The 18,049-nt window shown below is 37.5% G+C and overlaps 1 protein-coding gene across 1 annotated transcript in view; it reads left to right on the forward strand.

Moving 5' to 3' along the window:
• The first annotated feature begins 1,031 nt into the window (after positions 1 to 1,031).
• The window catches only part of cd99l2 (CD99 molecule-like 2), a 42,500-nt gene continuing 25,482 nt past the window's right edge, over positions 1,032 to 18,049 (forward strand). The window contains exons 1-4 of the mRNA XM_071926418.2: positions 1,032 to 1,137; positions 13,599 to 13,658; positions 15,417 to 15,464; positions 15,817 to 15,924. Of these exons, the coding sequence (XP_071782519.1) occupies positions 1,080 to 1,137; positions 13,599 to 13,658; positions 15,417 to 15,464; positions 15,817 to 15,924 (274 nt within the window). The 5' untranslated portion in view covers positions 1,032 to 1,079. The remainder of the gene's footprint in view (positions 1,138 to 13,598; positions 13,659 to 15,416; positions 15,465 to 15,816; positions 15,925 to 18,049) is intronic.

The following is an 18,049-nucleotide window of genomic DNA, read 5'->3' on the forward strand; positions in this document are numbered from 1 at the left end:
GACACTGCACTACCCATGGCTTCACTATAGGCTTTTTTTGTGTTTATTTTATGTATGCACCTGTCAGTGCAAAGTGTGATAGACATTTTCCATCAAATTATAATAATTAAGGCAGTAATTAATACAATTATTTGCTCCAATCAGTCTGGAAGCAAAATAAGCAAAAGTGGTGATGTAGGCTAATGTTGGTTGGTGCAAAATTGGTAGTACTGTATGCATGAATAGGTCATGCATACAGAATCACAATAAAACTGCAGCAACAGTACACTGCCATCTAGGCAGCGTATCTTTGCAAATCTTTACAATTTAGCTTGAGGTATATCTGAAGAACATTTGGATGTACTTTTCATGAGGATACATTTTAAACCTAGCTCATATGTTGCCTAGAAACACCTTTTCTTAAAAAATATCCATTTATGAATGGATATTTTTGATAATATATATATATATATAATATAATAGATAATATGATAGAGGTATTCCTCATATGGCCTAATTTGTTTTTGGAGCTAAATAACGACTAAGTATAGTTACTTGGCTCCCTGAAAAGATCTTCAATACTAGAGGTGCCACGGGCCATGCAAAATAATGTCAAAGTGCATGATATATCCTGATAAATGGCATCTTGCATAGCCATTGTAGTCCCATTCTTAGCAAACTTTAGGACCAATTATGGGTTGTAATGGACTTTTCAAGGTAGTAGAACTGATCTGTGATTGAGTCTTTGTGTATTTTTGGCAGCTAGGCATATAGGGCATATTGCATAGAGAACCGTGGTTTTCATTTAGGCTACAGATTCCTTAAATATATTCTTTATTTTCACCACCCAGAAACGTTGGAACTCATGTTGTTCAGTAGGGGTTTTATTTTGAAAGATGTGACCGGAAGTGTCGGTGTATTTTGCCTGTGCTTGACGCTAGGGTTGTGTGCGCACCAAGGTTTCTGCTGAAAATCAAAGTGCACAGCAAACGCCTTAACTGCGTTTCCAGACAGACGGAGCTCAGCAGCAGGCTTTAGAACAATAGTAGACTATTACGAGTGTATTATCAGTGTATAACCATTTTGTGGACCGTTCTGCCATGGGTAACTGGTCGGTGTGGTCGTTCTGTCTGCTGCTGTCTGTGCTGCCGTTGGAAGGTAAGGCTGCTTTGTTCTGCAGACCTCAGCACATCCACATGTTCAGCCTTCTGTACAGCGTTTTCATTTAGTGCTGATTAACGGTCCACCGGCTTGGGATCAATGATTATAGAAACAATTGTTACAGAGCCATTTATTATAGATCCAGTTATTACAGATCCAGTTAATATAGAGCCAGCAATCAAAAAAACAGTTATCATAGATCCAGTTATTATAAAACCAGTTATTATACAGCCAGTTATTAAAGATTCAGTTATTATAGATTCAGATATTACAGATCCATGTGCTGCGGCAACACCGCTGCTTTTAAATCCACTTCAGTATTAACCTGCCTCTATCTGGACTACAGCTACATAGATAAACACGTTTTATCATTTCATCTTTCAATCCACTTTGAATGAGCAGGTTGTAATTTATAACATCATACTCCGTGATGAATATGACTGAATATGAAAAAGGATCAATTTAGTGGTGAAGAAAATAAAATCAATGACCTCGAGTCTGTATTAACAACCAACAAGTTTAATACTACTTACCATCATGTAGCCTATATACTATGAATTCACATCCATGTCCAAGTCTAGAACGGTGGTAAACTCTGCAGATAAAAATGTGTATAAAGCCAGTTTAGGTGAGAATGAGGATAAAAAGGGAGGTGGTAGGCTACGATCAGAATGAACAGTCTTCATCAGGTTGCTTTCTGCAGGCTGATCACATAGTTTGCCGGTAACGGATCAGGGTGTACCAAGTAACGAATACAGTATTAGCTATATAGAGACCAACAGATTCACCATTATAGATTAAAATTATATTATACCATTGTTAAATTACATTCTGCCTCGAAAACTATTGTTATTAGTTCTCATATTGAAAAGTGTCAGATCAGCTTTACCGCTCAGGATGCTGAATAAAGGGAGACTTGTTTGGGTATTATGCCAAAATAATTGACTGTGTTGGGTTGGGATGGGTCACACACACACACACACACACACACACACACACACACACACACACACCATGTGGGCATTTGAGTGGTAGACAATGAGGTTAGCTGGTCTTTTTCACTGCTTTTGTATCTTTTCTGGTAAATTATCTCTACACTGGAGGCTTCAGAGTCCAGACAACAAACAGAGAAAGGATTAGTGCACACTGGGCAGAATTTGGCTCCATGGCCTGGGTTTTAATGAGTGCATATGTGTGTGTGTGTGTGTGTGTGTGTGTGTGTGTGTCAGGACGCCTCAACTGCAGCATTTTCCTCTTTTGAATAGGGGAAGTCTGAGTCTGAGTCTTTGGGTGCATATGTATGTGCGTGTGTGTGTGTGTGTTTGTGTGTGTGTGTTTGTTTCATTACTATTCTCAGCCCTAATTCGGTGTAGTAATTATGCTTCCCTCGTTCGTTCTTTGTCTCAGTATCTATCTTCTACTGCTGTTATTTTGTACCCCCATAGTGCTGTAATCCATCCACTGTCCCATGCTTTTCCCAGATCAGAATTTTAGTTCTACAAACATTTCTCAGAGGCAGAGCTGCTCTGTCATTGGTTGAGTTAAATCTCAACACACACACGCACGCACGCGCATGCACACACACACACACACACACACACACACACACAGAGAACCTATTCATAGTATTCCCATGATGTCACATACATTTCCTACCAATATGGGGCTTTACAATACACACAGCTCATTGGCTGTGTTTGTCATTTGATTGTAATCACCTGTTCATTTATTACTCTCATCTGTTATTTTTCTACCAGGATGGCCGTTTGGTGATGTAAGGTAATTTTAATAGAAGTGACAAAATTGCCATTTCTGCATATGCCTGATTGTCAAAGATAGTAAAATGTTAGTAAAATTTCATTATATTTCTCTATTCCATAACGATCTGAATAGTTTATGATGTTTCCTTACCACTGTTATATTCCTGGGCCATCAAAATATTGATGTAGACTAGGGATGGACATGAGATATCGAATTTCATTATATTGCAATACAAAACTGTGACAATACATAGCGTGGGGCAGAAATCATCAACTCGTGATATTAGCTCCATTTTATTCTGCTGTAGTAATCACAAATGAGATGGTTTGCCATCACAATTTCACAAGCTCTCCATTGAAATAGTAAGTCAAGTGAATAGAATAGATTTATTTCAAACATGTTAAAAAAAAAAAAAAAGATTATATATATATATATATATATATATATATATATATATATATATATATATATGTATATACACATACGTAAGAAAACAAAACAAGAATAACCAATAAAATTAACAGTAAACGTATACAACAAATTCTCAATGAACAACATAAATAAATAAATATTACATGTCCGAAATGGAGTAGGAAGAAGTAAAATACTTATTTGGTCCTACCCCTTTGCTAAGCTTAATCAATGAACTTACTGTTTATAGTCCAACTATCCACCCCAGTGTCCATCATACACAACTTAAATAATTACTTCTATGTTCATCTTTATACATTTATACTTTATACTTTATACTTTATACTTCTTTATACATAATCAACTTGTAGGTGCCCATCCGGCATGTCCCAACACTCATAGAGAGAAAACAAATAAAAAAAGAAAAAACCCCCAAAACAAAACAAAAAACAAAACAAAAACAATAACAACATCATCATCAGCGAGCGTCACATTCTTGAGACAAACAAGGCCCCTTCCTCATCCCTGTACCTCGCGAAAATCATTTTTTTGTACATCTTCTTAAACTGTTTGATATTCTTACTCTGCTTGAGTTCTACATCAAGACCATTCCACAAAGTCACCCCACAAATTGTAATACACATACTCTTAAGATTGGTACGAACACAACGTTTTTTCAGATTCAGTTTTCCTCTTAAGTTATACCCCCCCTCTCTGTTTAAGAACATTTTTTGTATGTTGCCAGGAAGTAAATTATTTCTTGCTTTGTACATTATTTGTGCAGTCTTAAATTCCACCAGATCCATGAATTTCACAGCATGTGTCTTTAAAAACAGCATGTTAGTGTGTTCACGATATCCTACATTGTTTACTATCCTTATGGCTCTTTTTTGTAGTATACATAATGAGTGTAAGGTGCTTTTGTAGGTGTTACCCCACACCTCCACACAGTAATTCAGATACGGTAATACAAGTGAACAATACAGAGTGTGCAACACTTTATGATCCAAAATATGCCTTGTTTTTCCCAGAACTGCAACACTCCTTGCCAACTTTGCTCGCACATATTTTATATGAGGTTTCCAGCAGATTTTGTGGTCTAATATCACACCCAGAAATTTATTTTCATATACTCTTTCTATATTAACATTATCTATCAGCACTTGTACGTGTGTGTTTATTTTACGATTTCCAAATAGCATAAGTTTGGTTTTGCTCAAATTTAATGATAACTTGTTTGTGTCAAACCACCATTTTAATTTACTCATTTCCGCCGTAACCACCTCCAAAAGCTGCTGCAAATTCTCCCCAGAACAAAAAATATTGGTATCGTCCGCAAATAAAACACATTTCAGTATCTTTGATACCCTGCATATGTCATTTATGTACAAAATAAACAATTTCGGGCCTAATACTGACCCCTGTGGGACTCCACAAGTAATATCCATACATGTTGATTTGTAGTCACCTATCTGTACAAATTGTTGCCTATTTCCTATATAGCTTTTCAACCAATTCAGCACAACCCCTCTGATACCATACCTTTCCATTTTATTGAGTAATATATCATGATCAATGGTATCAAATGCTTTTTTTAAATCTATAAATACTCCCACTGCATACTTCTTTTTTTCTATACAACTAGTTATTTCTTCTATTAGCTCAATTAATGCCATAGATGTTGATCTGTTTGTTCTGAATCCATATTGACTGTCATTCAACAATTTATGCTTCTCAATAAAACTGTCTAACCTTTCAATGAAGAGTTTTTCCAATACCTTAGAGAACTGGGAAAGTAAGGACACAGGCCTGTAATTAGTAAAGTGATGTCTATCCCCAGCTTTATATAATGGGATAACTTTAGCAATTTTCATTTTACCTGGAAATGTGCCCGTTTTGAAGGACAAGTTACAAATGTAAGTTAGTGGTTTTACAATGCCGTCAATGACTTTCTTGACTAGTGTCATATTAATTTAATTCCAGTCAGTAGACGTTTTATTCTTACACTTACTAACAATATCGATAATTTCCTGTTCTTCTACTGCTCTTAGAAAAATTGAGCTTGGATTTCTATCCCCATAAACATCAACAGCCCCCCCCTCTTCTGGCTGTTGATTTCTTCTGCCAATTTTGGTCCCACATTTACAAAAAAATTGTTAATCCCATTAACCACATTATTCTTATTGTTTATAGTCTTATCATTATCAATAAAATACTGAGGGTAACTTGTGTTTGTTGATCCATTTCTAATAATGCTATTTAATGCACTCCATATGCCCTTGATGTTGTATTTATTATTCTCTAATATTTTATTATAATATTCCTTCTTGCATATCCTCATAATATTAGTTAACTTATTTTTATCTTTTTTATATTTATTTTCTGCATCTATAGTTCTATATTTTATGAATTCTCAATATAGGTTTTTTTTTTTAGCAGGCATTTTGTAGTCCCTTTGTGATCCACGGCCTATCTGTATAATTTTGCTTTCTGTTGTACTGTTTTATTGGACAGTTTTTGTCATATAATGATTTGAATATTTTTAGAAATGTTTCATAGGCTTTGTCAGTATCATCTTCTTCATATACTCTTTTCCAGTTTTGTGTTAGTAATTCATCTCTAAATGCACTCATGGATTCCTCCATTCTCACTCGCCTGTATTTAAATTTATTGACATCCTTATCCTTCCCATCGCCACAGTCATAGATCACAAAAACTGGCAAATGGTCACTGATGTCATTCATTAGAAGCCCGCTCACTGTATTGTCTTCCATAATATTTGTAAATATATTATCTATTAGAGTGGCACAGTGTGATGTTATTCTGCTTGGTCTAGTGATCATTGGATATAAACTCATACTATACATTGCATCAACAAACCCATCAGTCATTTTGTGCTTATTAGGATTTAACAGGTCTATATTGAAATCTCCACAAATGAACATAACTTTCTGATTTGTCTTAGCAAACATTCCCTCCATACTATCCTTAAATATTTCAATGTTGGATCCGGGTACTCTATATACACAACTAACAATTACATTTTTCTTTTTTTCCATACAGATTTCAATGGTGACACATTCCAGCACATCATCAATAGTAGTTGTCATACTTTCCATTACCTTATAATTAAAGCTGTTATCCACATAGAGAGCCACACCCCCTCCACTGCTTGAAAGATTTATGGCTCAGAAATATACATAATTCTGCACAGTCAGACTTTGCCGTCATTGAACCTTTATTTATTACATCATTCGTGGTTGCATTGAATCCATATCATATATCAAATCGTATTGTGAGATAAACTTATCGTCCCATCTCTAATATAGACATATGTTTTCAATCCTATCATGGTCACTTGAATCCCCTGCTAAGGAGGTGCTCAGAGAGCTTAGTTACTTAAGTTACTATTAAGTTACTATGTTCAATATTTTTTTCATCACCAGAGGGAGTACTATTCTTATTAGTATTATTATTATTATATTATTATCCAATTATTATTATTATTATTATTATTCATTACAACAAACCAATCCCCCCACCACCTTCCCTCCCCTTGTTTGGCTAGCCACCTTTTTTTTGACAAATCAATCATGTCAATGACAAGGCAGAAGCCTATTCTAAGCAAGATAATTTACAACATTGGCGGTACATTGGCTTTTAGGATTACAGAAATTATTTTTTTTAGTGAGTGCCAGTGAGTTTACTACTATCTGCTTCAAAACAGGGATTTCGGATAATTAGATCATTTATTGGACACGTGTTTTAAATAGGGTATGGTAGAATAAATTTAAATAGCAGTGAACAATACAAACCAAATGTAATGATCCAACAAATGCATTTTATTAACAGAAAGCAGTAACCATGGTAACCATCCAACGCTACAACAAGCGGCCGGCTCTGCTACAGCATTAGCCAGGTCAGCTGTGTAAAGACGGCATTATATTGATTAATAACATAATTGATGTACTTTTGCTATAATAGTAACACCAAATACACTAAAGGTGTCAGGGTATGGATATTGGGAACCCATAGGTTTAATGCATATTTCTCCTTGTTTTATTTAGTCCTGTAGGTTTCCTTTCTTACCGTGACATGGGTTTGCTTGTAGGTCATGGGTCCAGATGAGGTGGATGAATGTTTTAATGTTTTAATTAATTTATCAAATCATCAAACGGCGTCTTCCTTGCTTGTGATATATACCCTCAGTCTGACATCATGGTCACTGGCTCTGGTTAGTTCACCATGTGGTTAATTCATCATGTGGCACAATTTCTGTGTATCCTTTAGCAATTCCATTCTAGGAATTTACGTTTTGTCTTCTGTTGACATTTCTGGTCCCTCAGTGGAGTTTCACTTTTTCATCATGCTTTCTTTTACGGAGCTGCTCACATGCATCCATGTTGTAATCTTTTTTGCAGAACAAACAAACCTTTTTACCGGATGGTTCAGTGTTTCCATGACTTCCATTCTTTGATTTTGATTCCTGTGTTATTGTCATAAAATGTATTTTCTGGGTCTGAATCCATCACCGCATTTCATACTTTCCTTGCTTGTCTCGAAATCCACAAGCTGTTTAAACTTGGCTCTTTTTCCTGTGCGTTCATAATAATCATAAGCAACAGTGCTTATGCGGCAGTTCTCTAAGCGTATAAGTCAGTTTTGCTATGACTGTATTCATGCGTGTTGGACTACTGTCTTGCAGCATATCAACATCAGTCATTGCATTACAACAGCTTCTTAAGAACAGTGAGTAACCTTGAAGTCCCTTTCTGTCCTCCAATTTGTACACTCCAATTCAGGGTCTTCTCTTGATAAGCTGAAGCGATCAGTAGATCCTTTCCAAAGTTCTTTTGCAACAGTTCTTTAGCTTCTTTATATCCCGTTTTAGGTTCAATGTGCATGCTGCTTCTGTCAAGCACTTGTGGTAGACCACTGGTGAATTGTTCCAGGAAAAACAACCTCCCAAGATCATTTGCAGTTTTGTTTTCAATGCAGTATTCAGATGTATGCACAAAGGTACAAATGTAGGAACAAGTGAGAGTCTTTGTTCTTTAATGAGCATCTCAGTAATTTCATTTTGCCTTTGCGTGATTTTCAACATGACTGCATTTTGATCATCCTCCTTTGAATTTTATTTTATGAGGCTGCACATACAGTATACCCTGTGAATTCTGGGGGCATCAACCCAGTTTATAATGTGTCATATTTTGTGTTGAGTCAATATTTATCATATTTTATTTATTTACATATAAAGGATAATGCCCACAACATTCCTAGTCCCCAAAACACCCCAAAACACACACACACACACACACAAAAAAAGATTACATATATACACACATACCAATATACCAATACACATACCATACACACCACCATACACATATAGAATAACTATACAAACAACTGGATGAATGAAATGAAATAAAACAATAATAAATACAATACAGTAAAGGAGGTTATTTAGGAGACATTACAACTATCTGTCAATACTAGTCTACATTTCCTCTGAAATCTGTAGCGGTAGTGTTTATATGTAGTCCAAGTAAGGTTGCCAAATCTTAATGAAACTTTTCTGTTGCTCAGAACATATGTTATCTTTTCCAAGGGAATGCAGCTGTTAATTTCTGAAAAACATCTTTTTATAGAGAGGGGGGAGTCAGACTTCTATGTCACTGCCAAATATTTTCTGGCAACACCAAGAGCTATCTGTAGTTGTTTCTGAGATTTGCACTTATATTAGTTAAATCCCCCAAGAGGCAAAGTTCCGGGTCTGATGGCAAGGGAATATATCATAAATATTGTGGCAAAATGTTGTCACCTTCACACATTGCTATTTACAGTGCACATTTCTGATATTTCCGGTTTATATTGATGCACTCTTTGAGGTGTTCAATAAACCTGGTAAAGGAAGTTATAATAGTTAAGTCTAAGTTCGGCATTTACCATGGCTGACCATAGCCCTTCATCAATTGTCGTTCCCATGGCTGACTCCCAACTCTTTCTAGATTTGTGAATGTTTGGCTTTGGACACTGTTCCACCAATAAAGAGTACATCTTCAATATATATCTGTAAGAGCATTGTCTGTCATGAAGTAACTCTTCCATGCTAGAAAGATTAGGCAAAGAGTCGTATTGTAAGCAGTCTCATTATTGTACAGAAAATCAGAAGCGGTATCACAGACAAACCCTTCCTTTATAAACCTAAAGACATTTCTGGTGCATTTGCAGCTTTTTATAAGAAGCTATACTCTAATACGGACACAAATACAGACAGAGGATTAACTCACAAAGAATGCAAAGATCCAACAGATTGCACCTCCTACAGGCCAATTGCCCTCTGTTGGATCTTTGGAGTCTTTGTGAATCACTGAGATTATCGCTTCTTTCTAGCCAGGTGGAAGTTCACCCGTTTGAATAAAAGTTTGTAAAACTCATTCGAATATCCATCTGTTCCAGGACTTTTTGGGGTTTTTTCAGCCTTTCAGTCCTCAATATCCTCTTTAGTTATGGGTTCATCAATGAGCTCTGATTCTGCCTCGGTCATCCTGGGCAGATTAATTGATTCTAAATATGAGTTAATCCTCTCTGAGTCTGTATTTGTGTCCGTATTAGAGTATAGCTTCTTATAAAAAGCTGAAAATGCACCAGAAATGTCTTTAGGTTTATAAAGGACGGGTTTGTCTGTGATACTGCTTCTGATTTTCCGTACAATAGTGAGACTGCTTTGTTTTCTCAGTTGATAAGCCAACAGTTGGGTGGCTCTACTTCCATGCTCATAATAACGTTGTTTCAGATATCTTAAATTCCTTTAATCTTTTTCTGTAAGTAAATCATTGAGCACACTCCTTGCCTGTTCGAGCCAAATTGTCTGCAGTTCTGTGCATTTGGCTGCTCTTGGTTTTTTTTCCAAAGCTGAGGCGAATGCTATTATTTTGCCTCTTAACACAGCTTTTGCCCCCTCGCACAATGTGACTGGTGACACATCTGCTTTATCATTTATTTCTAGATATTGCATAAACTCCGCTCTAACAGAGGTTTGAAATCCCACCATCCCAACTAGGGAGGTATTCAACCTCCATTTACTGGTAGAAGTACTCCGCCCCACATCCCATACCGCAGACATTGTTGCATGGTCTGAACATATTATGCTGTGGATTTGACACTTCAGTGCTCTGTGTGCTTCAGTACTAGGTAGAAAAAAAATCAGTTCTGGAATATGAGGAATGGGGATGGGAATAAAAAGAAAAAAATCTCTATCTCTGGGGTACATGTGTTGCCACACATCAACAAAACCCAGCTCTTCACAGATATTTTTAGGACATCTACTCATGGTAGAGGGGTGTATGAGATGAGGTCCTCCTATCCAACAAAACAGATAGAACACGATTGAAATCTCCCCCAATGAGTAGTATACCTTGTGCTTTCTCCAGGACCAGATCAAATATAGTTTTTTTAACTTGTTGATTATTATCATTTGGCGCATACACATTTAACATGGATATCCAGACGCCCGCTATGGCCCCATTAACTAAGACATACCTTCGCTCCTTATCTTAATATTTTGAATCTAAGCAAAACTGGACTAACCTATGAATTAAAATGGACACTCCCTGCCTGCGGCCTGAGCTGCGAGAGGAGTAATACACCTGAGCTGCCCAAGATCTGGTAAATTTTTCATGCTCATCATCTGACAGGTGTCTCTTGTAGATATGCAATATCACAGTCCATGCATTTGAGCTGGGTTATTATCTTTTTTCTCTTTATTGGACTAACCCTCGCTTTTTATCTCCCTCTGTAGGACTACTTTTGTCACCCAACAATGTATGTATTTTCCAATGTAGGAACATCAAAGTAAAGTAAATACATTTCTCTCAACCCTTGAGAGAAAAGAACAACGTGAGTAACTATAAACATTGAAACTTCCACCATAGTGACTCACCATTGAATGGACCCTCTCTGCCCTCTTCCCTTTATATCTTGTAAACCATTCATGGCACTTACTCTCGTTGTTCTCTCCTGACTAGATCCTTGCTTGTGTTGTATTAAAATCTCATATGTATGTCGCTTTGGATAAAAGTGTCTGCCAAATGGGAAATTGTAAATTGTAATATGCATTATATCAAAAACAGACAGATGACAGGGAAAAAAAAGGAATATCCAGAACCACCCATAGGTGTCTGAGCCTAAAACTGGCTGTTGTTTGCGACAGTAAAGCGGGTTTCCTATAGATGTCGAAAAATCGGCAACCCGCGTTGGTGCCCTCTACAAAGACAATCCTTCGGTGGGTATTGACCCCACTCATCTACAGAATTCAGCGTCCTGCTACTAGAATGAATAAAAGCAAAGACTGACTGTCAATCAGGTTTTCGAGCCAACCACAGCCCTACTAAAAGTAGTTAATGATTTAAGAACTACTGTTGATAGAAATAAAGTGGCTGTCCTCATCCTTCTAGGTCTGAGTGCTGCGTTAGATACGATTGACCACTGTATTTTAATTGACAGACTTGAGAAATGGGTAGGTCTCTCTGATACTGTTCTTGATTGGTTCTGCTCTTATATAACCGGGAGACAGTTCTTTGTTAGCCTGGGTGATTATGTATCTCAGACAGTTGATATTGATTATGGCATTCCTCAAGGAAGTAGTCTCAGCCCTGTTTTATCTTCTCTATATATGCTCTTACTTGGACACATCATTAGGCATCACCATGTCAACTACCATTGCTATGCAGACGACACACTATACGTTTCACCAGACGACCCTAATGCTCTGAGTGCACTTATTGCCTGTCTCACTGACATCAATAATTGGATGAGTAAAACCTTTTTAAAATTAAATGAACAAAAAACTGATTCAAAAAAAAAATTCTCCTTGTAGGTCACTAAGACAGCCTTCTTTCATTTTAGGAATATAGCCAACTGGACTAGTGTAATTCCCTTTTTACTGGACTACCAAAACAATCTATAAAAAAATTACATTTTATGTCCCTGCCAGAACACTAAGGTCCTCTACTACCTTCCTCTTAGATGTTCCTAATGTTGTACAGAAGAACTCTGGCAAAGCTGCCTTCTGCTTTTACATCCCTAAACGGTGGAATACCCCCACTCTAGATCTCAGAATGGTGAGTTCGCTTGGTATTTTTAAGAAAAGATTAGATTGTATGAAAGGTGTTATACAAATAAAGTTATTATTATTATTATTATCATTATCATTATCATTATTATTATATTCATTAATGTGGAACAGTAGAACAGTCCCTTCAAAGAAGGAAAAGGCGACATTGATGAAACGTTACTTCAAATCTTCACTGCGGTTCGTCATTTGAGGTGATGGTTTTGATGAATGGAGTATCGCCTTTTCCTTCTGTTCTACTGTTCTGCCATTTTCTTGAGGCAGGCAGAGGGATTTCAACCAGCAACCTTCTAGTCACAAACTGCCTTCTTTAATGCTCTAACTCAAGCGAGTGCTGCCCAAAGGGAAACTATGAGTCGGGACATTTGTGTGTGTGCGTGTTTGTGTGCATGGGTACAATAGGATCTCTGTCCACATGCTGGAAGAATTTGACAGTTCTGTCATGTTCTAGAGCTTTGTTTAAAACCAGACCAACACACACGCACGCACACACACACACACACACACACACACACTGCATTCTTCCCAGTCTGGAATGTGGACAGTGAAAAGGGGTTTAGGGCAGAGAAGTGGAGGCAATGTTGTTCACACATCATGCTTATCTATTATCATTGATGGGTTTCTGGCTTATATGCCATCTATAGCCTACTTTAAAATGACAGTTCTAAATAGATGAAAAAGCACAAACATATTAAACAATGACTGTCAACCTTTGCCTAAATCTCTGACCAAATAATACCAGCAGTGCCAGTGAAGCTGTTGATGAGAAGATTTAGGTCAGTAGAACAAGTTCCTGAATTAGTCTCTGCTGTGCTGATGGAGTGCGATTGATTACATTCAGTTGATCAGTAGGCTATCTATGGGATTATTATCCTCAGTTTCAAGAGAGTCTCATGATCTAGAGATGTTTCATGTTGGGGAATTTTTTGGCATGAAAATGGTCAAATGAATTGAATATCGGCACAAAATATCGGCTATTGGCAGTTTCAATTAAAAATATCAGTATTGGCCCTCACATATCTGTTGAACCCTTTTCAGTATTATTTGTCAGATACAATGCAGACTTCTCATCCCATTCTTCTCTTCTTTCTCCCTTTGCTTCCTCTTCCTTTCTCCCTCCCCTCTTCCTTCCCTCTCCTCTGTGCTGTAGTTCTGTCTCAGGATGGCTTTGACCTGTCTGATGCCCTGGGCGGTGATGACAGTAAAGCACGTAAGTACATTAGAGCACCATTCACATTTCATTGATTTCATTTATTTAAAGCTGCACTTTTGCATGTTGCTGGTGAAAGTAACTGAATTTTAAGGACTTCATTACCCCAAAATCATGTGCAGTGTCAGTAAACAAAATTTCTGCTTAGTGTCTAATGAGGTGGAGGTGGTGGAGAGGTTCAGCGATTCTTGGTGAGTCCAGCTTTCTCTGGACAGAGCACTTGATTGCTGCTGTTAAAGCAATATTCCACTAAGTTTTAACATGGGGGTTATGCAGCACTTGACCGCCATTAAAACCATAATATAAACTACTCACCAAGATCAGATGCAGCTGGACGAGTTTGTAGCGTTCGGATTTTTACATCCCATTCATTTGAATGAGGCCACGAAAATAGTCTTTTAACATGTTGGTGAGCAGATTCAACAACAGATCCCACAACTGTGATTTTGAATTGACTGTGGGTCCAACTTTTTAGAACACAATTTTGCAAAATAGCACTTTTATTGATAGAAGAGAACATTGCAGAGGGATTTTAAGTAGGAGAGATAGTTCCTGTTTGGGAGACTGGATTAACTTTTTTTTTAAATATTAATTTTAGTGTAAAGCAAGAATAGAAATGCAAAATGACGAAGGACCCAAGATTGCTTTGTTTTCTAAAAAGCGGAATATGTTGTTGAATCTGTTTACAAACGTGTTAAATGACAGTTTTCAGGCTAGTTTCGTGGCCTCATTCAAATGAATGGGAAGTAAAAATCCGAAATCTGATCTTGATTATCTTGATTGTTAATATTATGGTTTTCATGGTGGTCAAATACCAAATTCGTCACTTCCTGTACGGAGATTTACCACCAGTGACTGACACCAGAATTTAATTTGGGCAAATAGGGTGAATCTACTGCATCTCAGATAGGGGAAATGGGACGCTCTTCTCTGTTGCAGCCCCGCTTCCTGATTTAGGCTGATAAAATGGCTGGATTTTTACATAAAAATTGTGCCCAGTGCAGCTTTAATCAGTTAGTCTCACTGAGCTAAAGATCTCTTTTTCAATATAGACCCGAGAACAACAGAAATGCATAAAAATGACAAGGAATACAATTCAGTCACAAGCTCCAGCAACATATACAGTAGTTACGTACATTATTAAAAGCGACCACAATCATCATAGAAAATGTGAGATCATAACTGCTTTAAAATAATTGAAGGAAACATTTATTTTCCATACCTGCTTATTCCAGTTCAGGGTCACGCTGGGGCCTACCCCAGTATGCATTAGGCAAAAGGCAGGGAAACACCGAGGCAAACAAACCTGCGTGAACACAGGGAGAACATGCAAACTCCACACAGAAAGGACTAGGGTTGGGAATCGAACCTGGGAATTTTTGCTTGCTGCTAACCACTGATCCACCGAAAAGAAGTTGTAATTTCAGAATTGAAGTGTAGAAATCAGCCTAAGTTCAGAATGTATTCACAGAGTATTTAACACTAACCATCATGTGATCTAATTACTGAAGTTAAAAGACAGTCCATATAGTTCATTACAGTGGGACTGAGAATGTATCTATTCTATAATAAAATAGAGCACCATTACCTGCGGTGGAACTGAACAGAACACTAAAGCACATAATTACGGCATTCAGACATCGGCAAAAACATTTGAAATTTCCACTAATCACACTAGTAAGAAAAACAAAATAATTTTATTCAATTCAGCTCTCTTTAATCCCTCTCTCTCTCTCTCTCTCTCTCTCTCTCTAACAGCGACCCCTTCACCAAAACCAGCAGTACCAGCAGGGGGAGCAGGAACAGGTAACAATCACACAGCAGCTTAACCGGGAACAGTGCCAGGCTGCATTTGAATTAATTGCGTAATGTGAATCACTGCACAATTCCCCTGACCTCCCAGTAAGATCTTACCACACCATGTAAGATCGCTGCTAAATCAAATCTAAAATGTTATTTGGGATTTTTTTGTTTACCTGTCATAATGTTAGCTATGTGTGATGTAAGGTAATGCTTTATTTTCCGGGTCCGCAATTTCCTAATAATTTCTCTAGAAAGGAACTGTTTGAAATTATGTATTAATTATAGGGAGAATAGAGAAAGAGTTCAATGGCAGTTGGTAAGGTAAGTATCTCCAATCTCCAATTTTTTTTTTTAGATCTTGACCTGAGTGATTTCTTTGACGATGGCCCCACCACCACCAAAGCCCCACCCAAGGTTGCCCCCAAGGCCACCAAGGCCCCGGCCAAGCCCAAACCCAAGCCAGGTGAGAGAACGGATAGTCTGGAGTCTGGACCATAAAGTTTTTACCTAAGTTTAAAGCTGTTGCACCTAACCCTAACCCTGCGGCGCGGATTTGCGGAATATTTGTGTGAGAATTTTGTAAAAAAAAAACAGTAACAATAAAACAATAAAAACAGGAGTTTTGGGTCCATCGTGGACGAAACACAGAGAGTTTATAGGCTCATCCAAGAGCATGCCTAGTTTAACTATCATACTAAAATATGTAGGCTGTAACACAAAAGTTATTCAATACTTAATTAAACTTTCTCCAGGATTCAGCAACAACAGTGCTCTCACATAGACATAGCCTGTAAGTGATACTTTTACTTATGGGATTGCTATTTATTTTTTATAGCCTAGTTAGCTTTTGTAGCCTAAATAAAAGTTAAAATACTTAGTTAATAATAGTTAAAAATACCATAGGGATGTTTAGGACTAGTCATTAGTCCATGATGAATATTTATCATTTAAAACAAAAGAAATATAGAAAAGAAAGAAGGTGACCATGGAGAGATGGATTACTCACAGCTTCGCCAGTCAAGCAAAGACGTCAATAGACCGCATCAACATTACAGCTGATGTCAGCACAGCAAGTCTAAGCAAGTCTAATAACCTAATGTAGCCTACATAGGGAAAAAAACACCATACTTCAAAACTTCATCTTTGGAATAAAAACAACACAACCAAATCAGTGTCTGTGTATTTTATTTATAAAATCCAATGTATACAGGGGGAAACGGAGACGAAGCCATTACATTATTATATAGATTATTACAGGCACATTGCCAAGCACGCTTGAGTAGCAAAACAGCAAAAAGAACTGTGCAATTAGATGATAAACAGTACAAACTAGAAGGGCCCTCAGAGAGCGCAGACCTCCGCCAAGGCCAATGTTTGTGCTATTATTGCTTGTTCGTGAGGCTTGTTTGTGAGTCGGATCCGGATCCGCTCCAAAATTTAATGGGTTCTTCCTTGGCCCATGCTACACCCTTCCACGAAGTTTCATGAAAATCGGGCCAGTAGTTTGTCCGTAATCCTGCTGACAAACAGACAAACAAACAAACGGCACCGAATACATAACCTCCTTGGCGGTGGTAACTATACAGTATTTTAAAAACAAGTGTGTACAAGAAGCACAATACTGCGCAATGAATCTGTCATTTTATCCACAGACAGGCTATGCCACGTTTCATGTCCAGGAGCTCTGGGCTCGTCACATTGTTGTTCTAAAGGTATAATAATATGTGTAATCATATGTGTGAAATTACATTACATGGAGTTTTGATGGCGCTCACTTGGTCATTGGAAAAAAGGAGGAGGAGAAGAAGGAAAGGGAGAGACTTTCACACCCACCCACCAACGCCCTGTAGCCCATTGTGTGTAAGTTGCAGTTATGTTGCAGGGAGAAAATTGCAAAAAATGCCAATAGACCCTGAGCAACGGTTTGCAGTATGTGTGGGGTGAGACCAGTTGCTGTTCTGGCTACAGTTTACAAATGTAGTCTGTGAAGGCTACCATACTCTCAATTTGGCAGCCAATAGTTTAATTTGTGGCAATATATATACTGTATATATACAGTATATTAGCCTACCTAGCCCACTGTGCGAGTGAATGTGGATCAGAGCAATGCCTCACCTATGCGCAGGAAGGACGGTGTGGTCACAGGCTATATGGCCATTTACCATCATCCCCGTAAACAAGCTTTTGAGTGATCGAAAGACGAAGATGAAGGGATTCCAATTTTTTTTCTTGCCGCACAAAAGTTTTGCCCTGGTGTGCGAGCCTCCATTATAAATCATTAAATTATTTTTTTTTATAAAATTCTGTGCGAATAATCTGCATGGAAATTCGCACTTGGTGTGAAAGGGCTTTTGCTCATAAAAATAGGTGAAAACGTGTTAAGTGATTCAGGAGTTGAGGGACAGCAGGAAGGAGGGATGTTAGTTGATGGACAGACAGGAAGTGGATAGTAGCTGGGTTGGTGTTCCACTATATGCATTGATTTTGTAATTGCATTAACTTATGTTAGTTATGTAAAGACTTTTTCAATCATCATTTGATATCCAAGCCAACACCCTTGGATAGGTTTACAACCAAATCGGCAGTCT

This window comes from Centroberyx gerrardi, chromosome 23 (assembly GCF_048128805.1).
Source record: "Centroberyx gerrardi isolate f3 chromosome 23, fCenGer3.hap1.cur.20231027, whole genome shotgun sequence".
Taxonomy (NCBI): Eukaryota; Metazoa; Chordata; class Actinopteri; order Beryciformes; family Berycidae; genus Centroberyx; species Centroberyx gerrardi.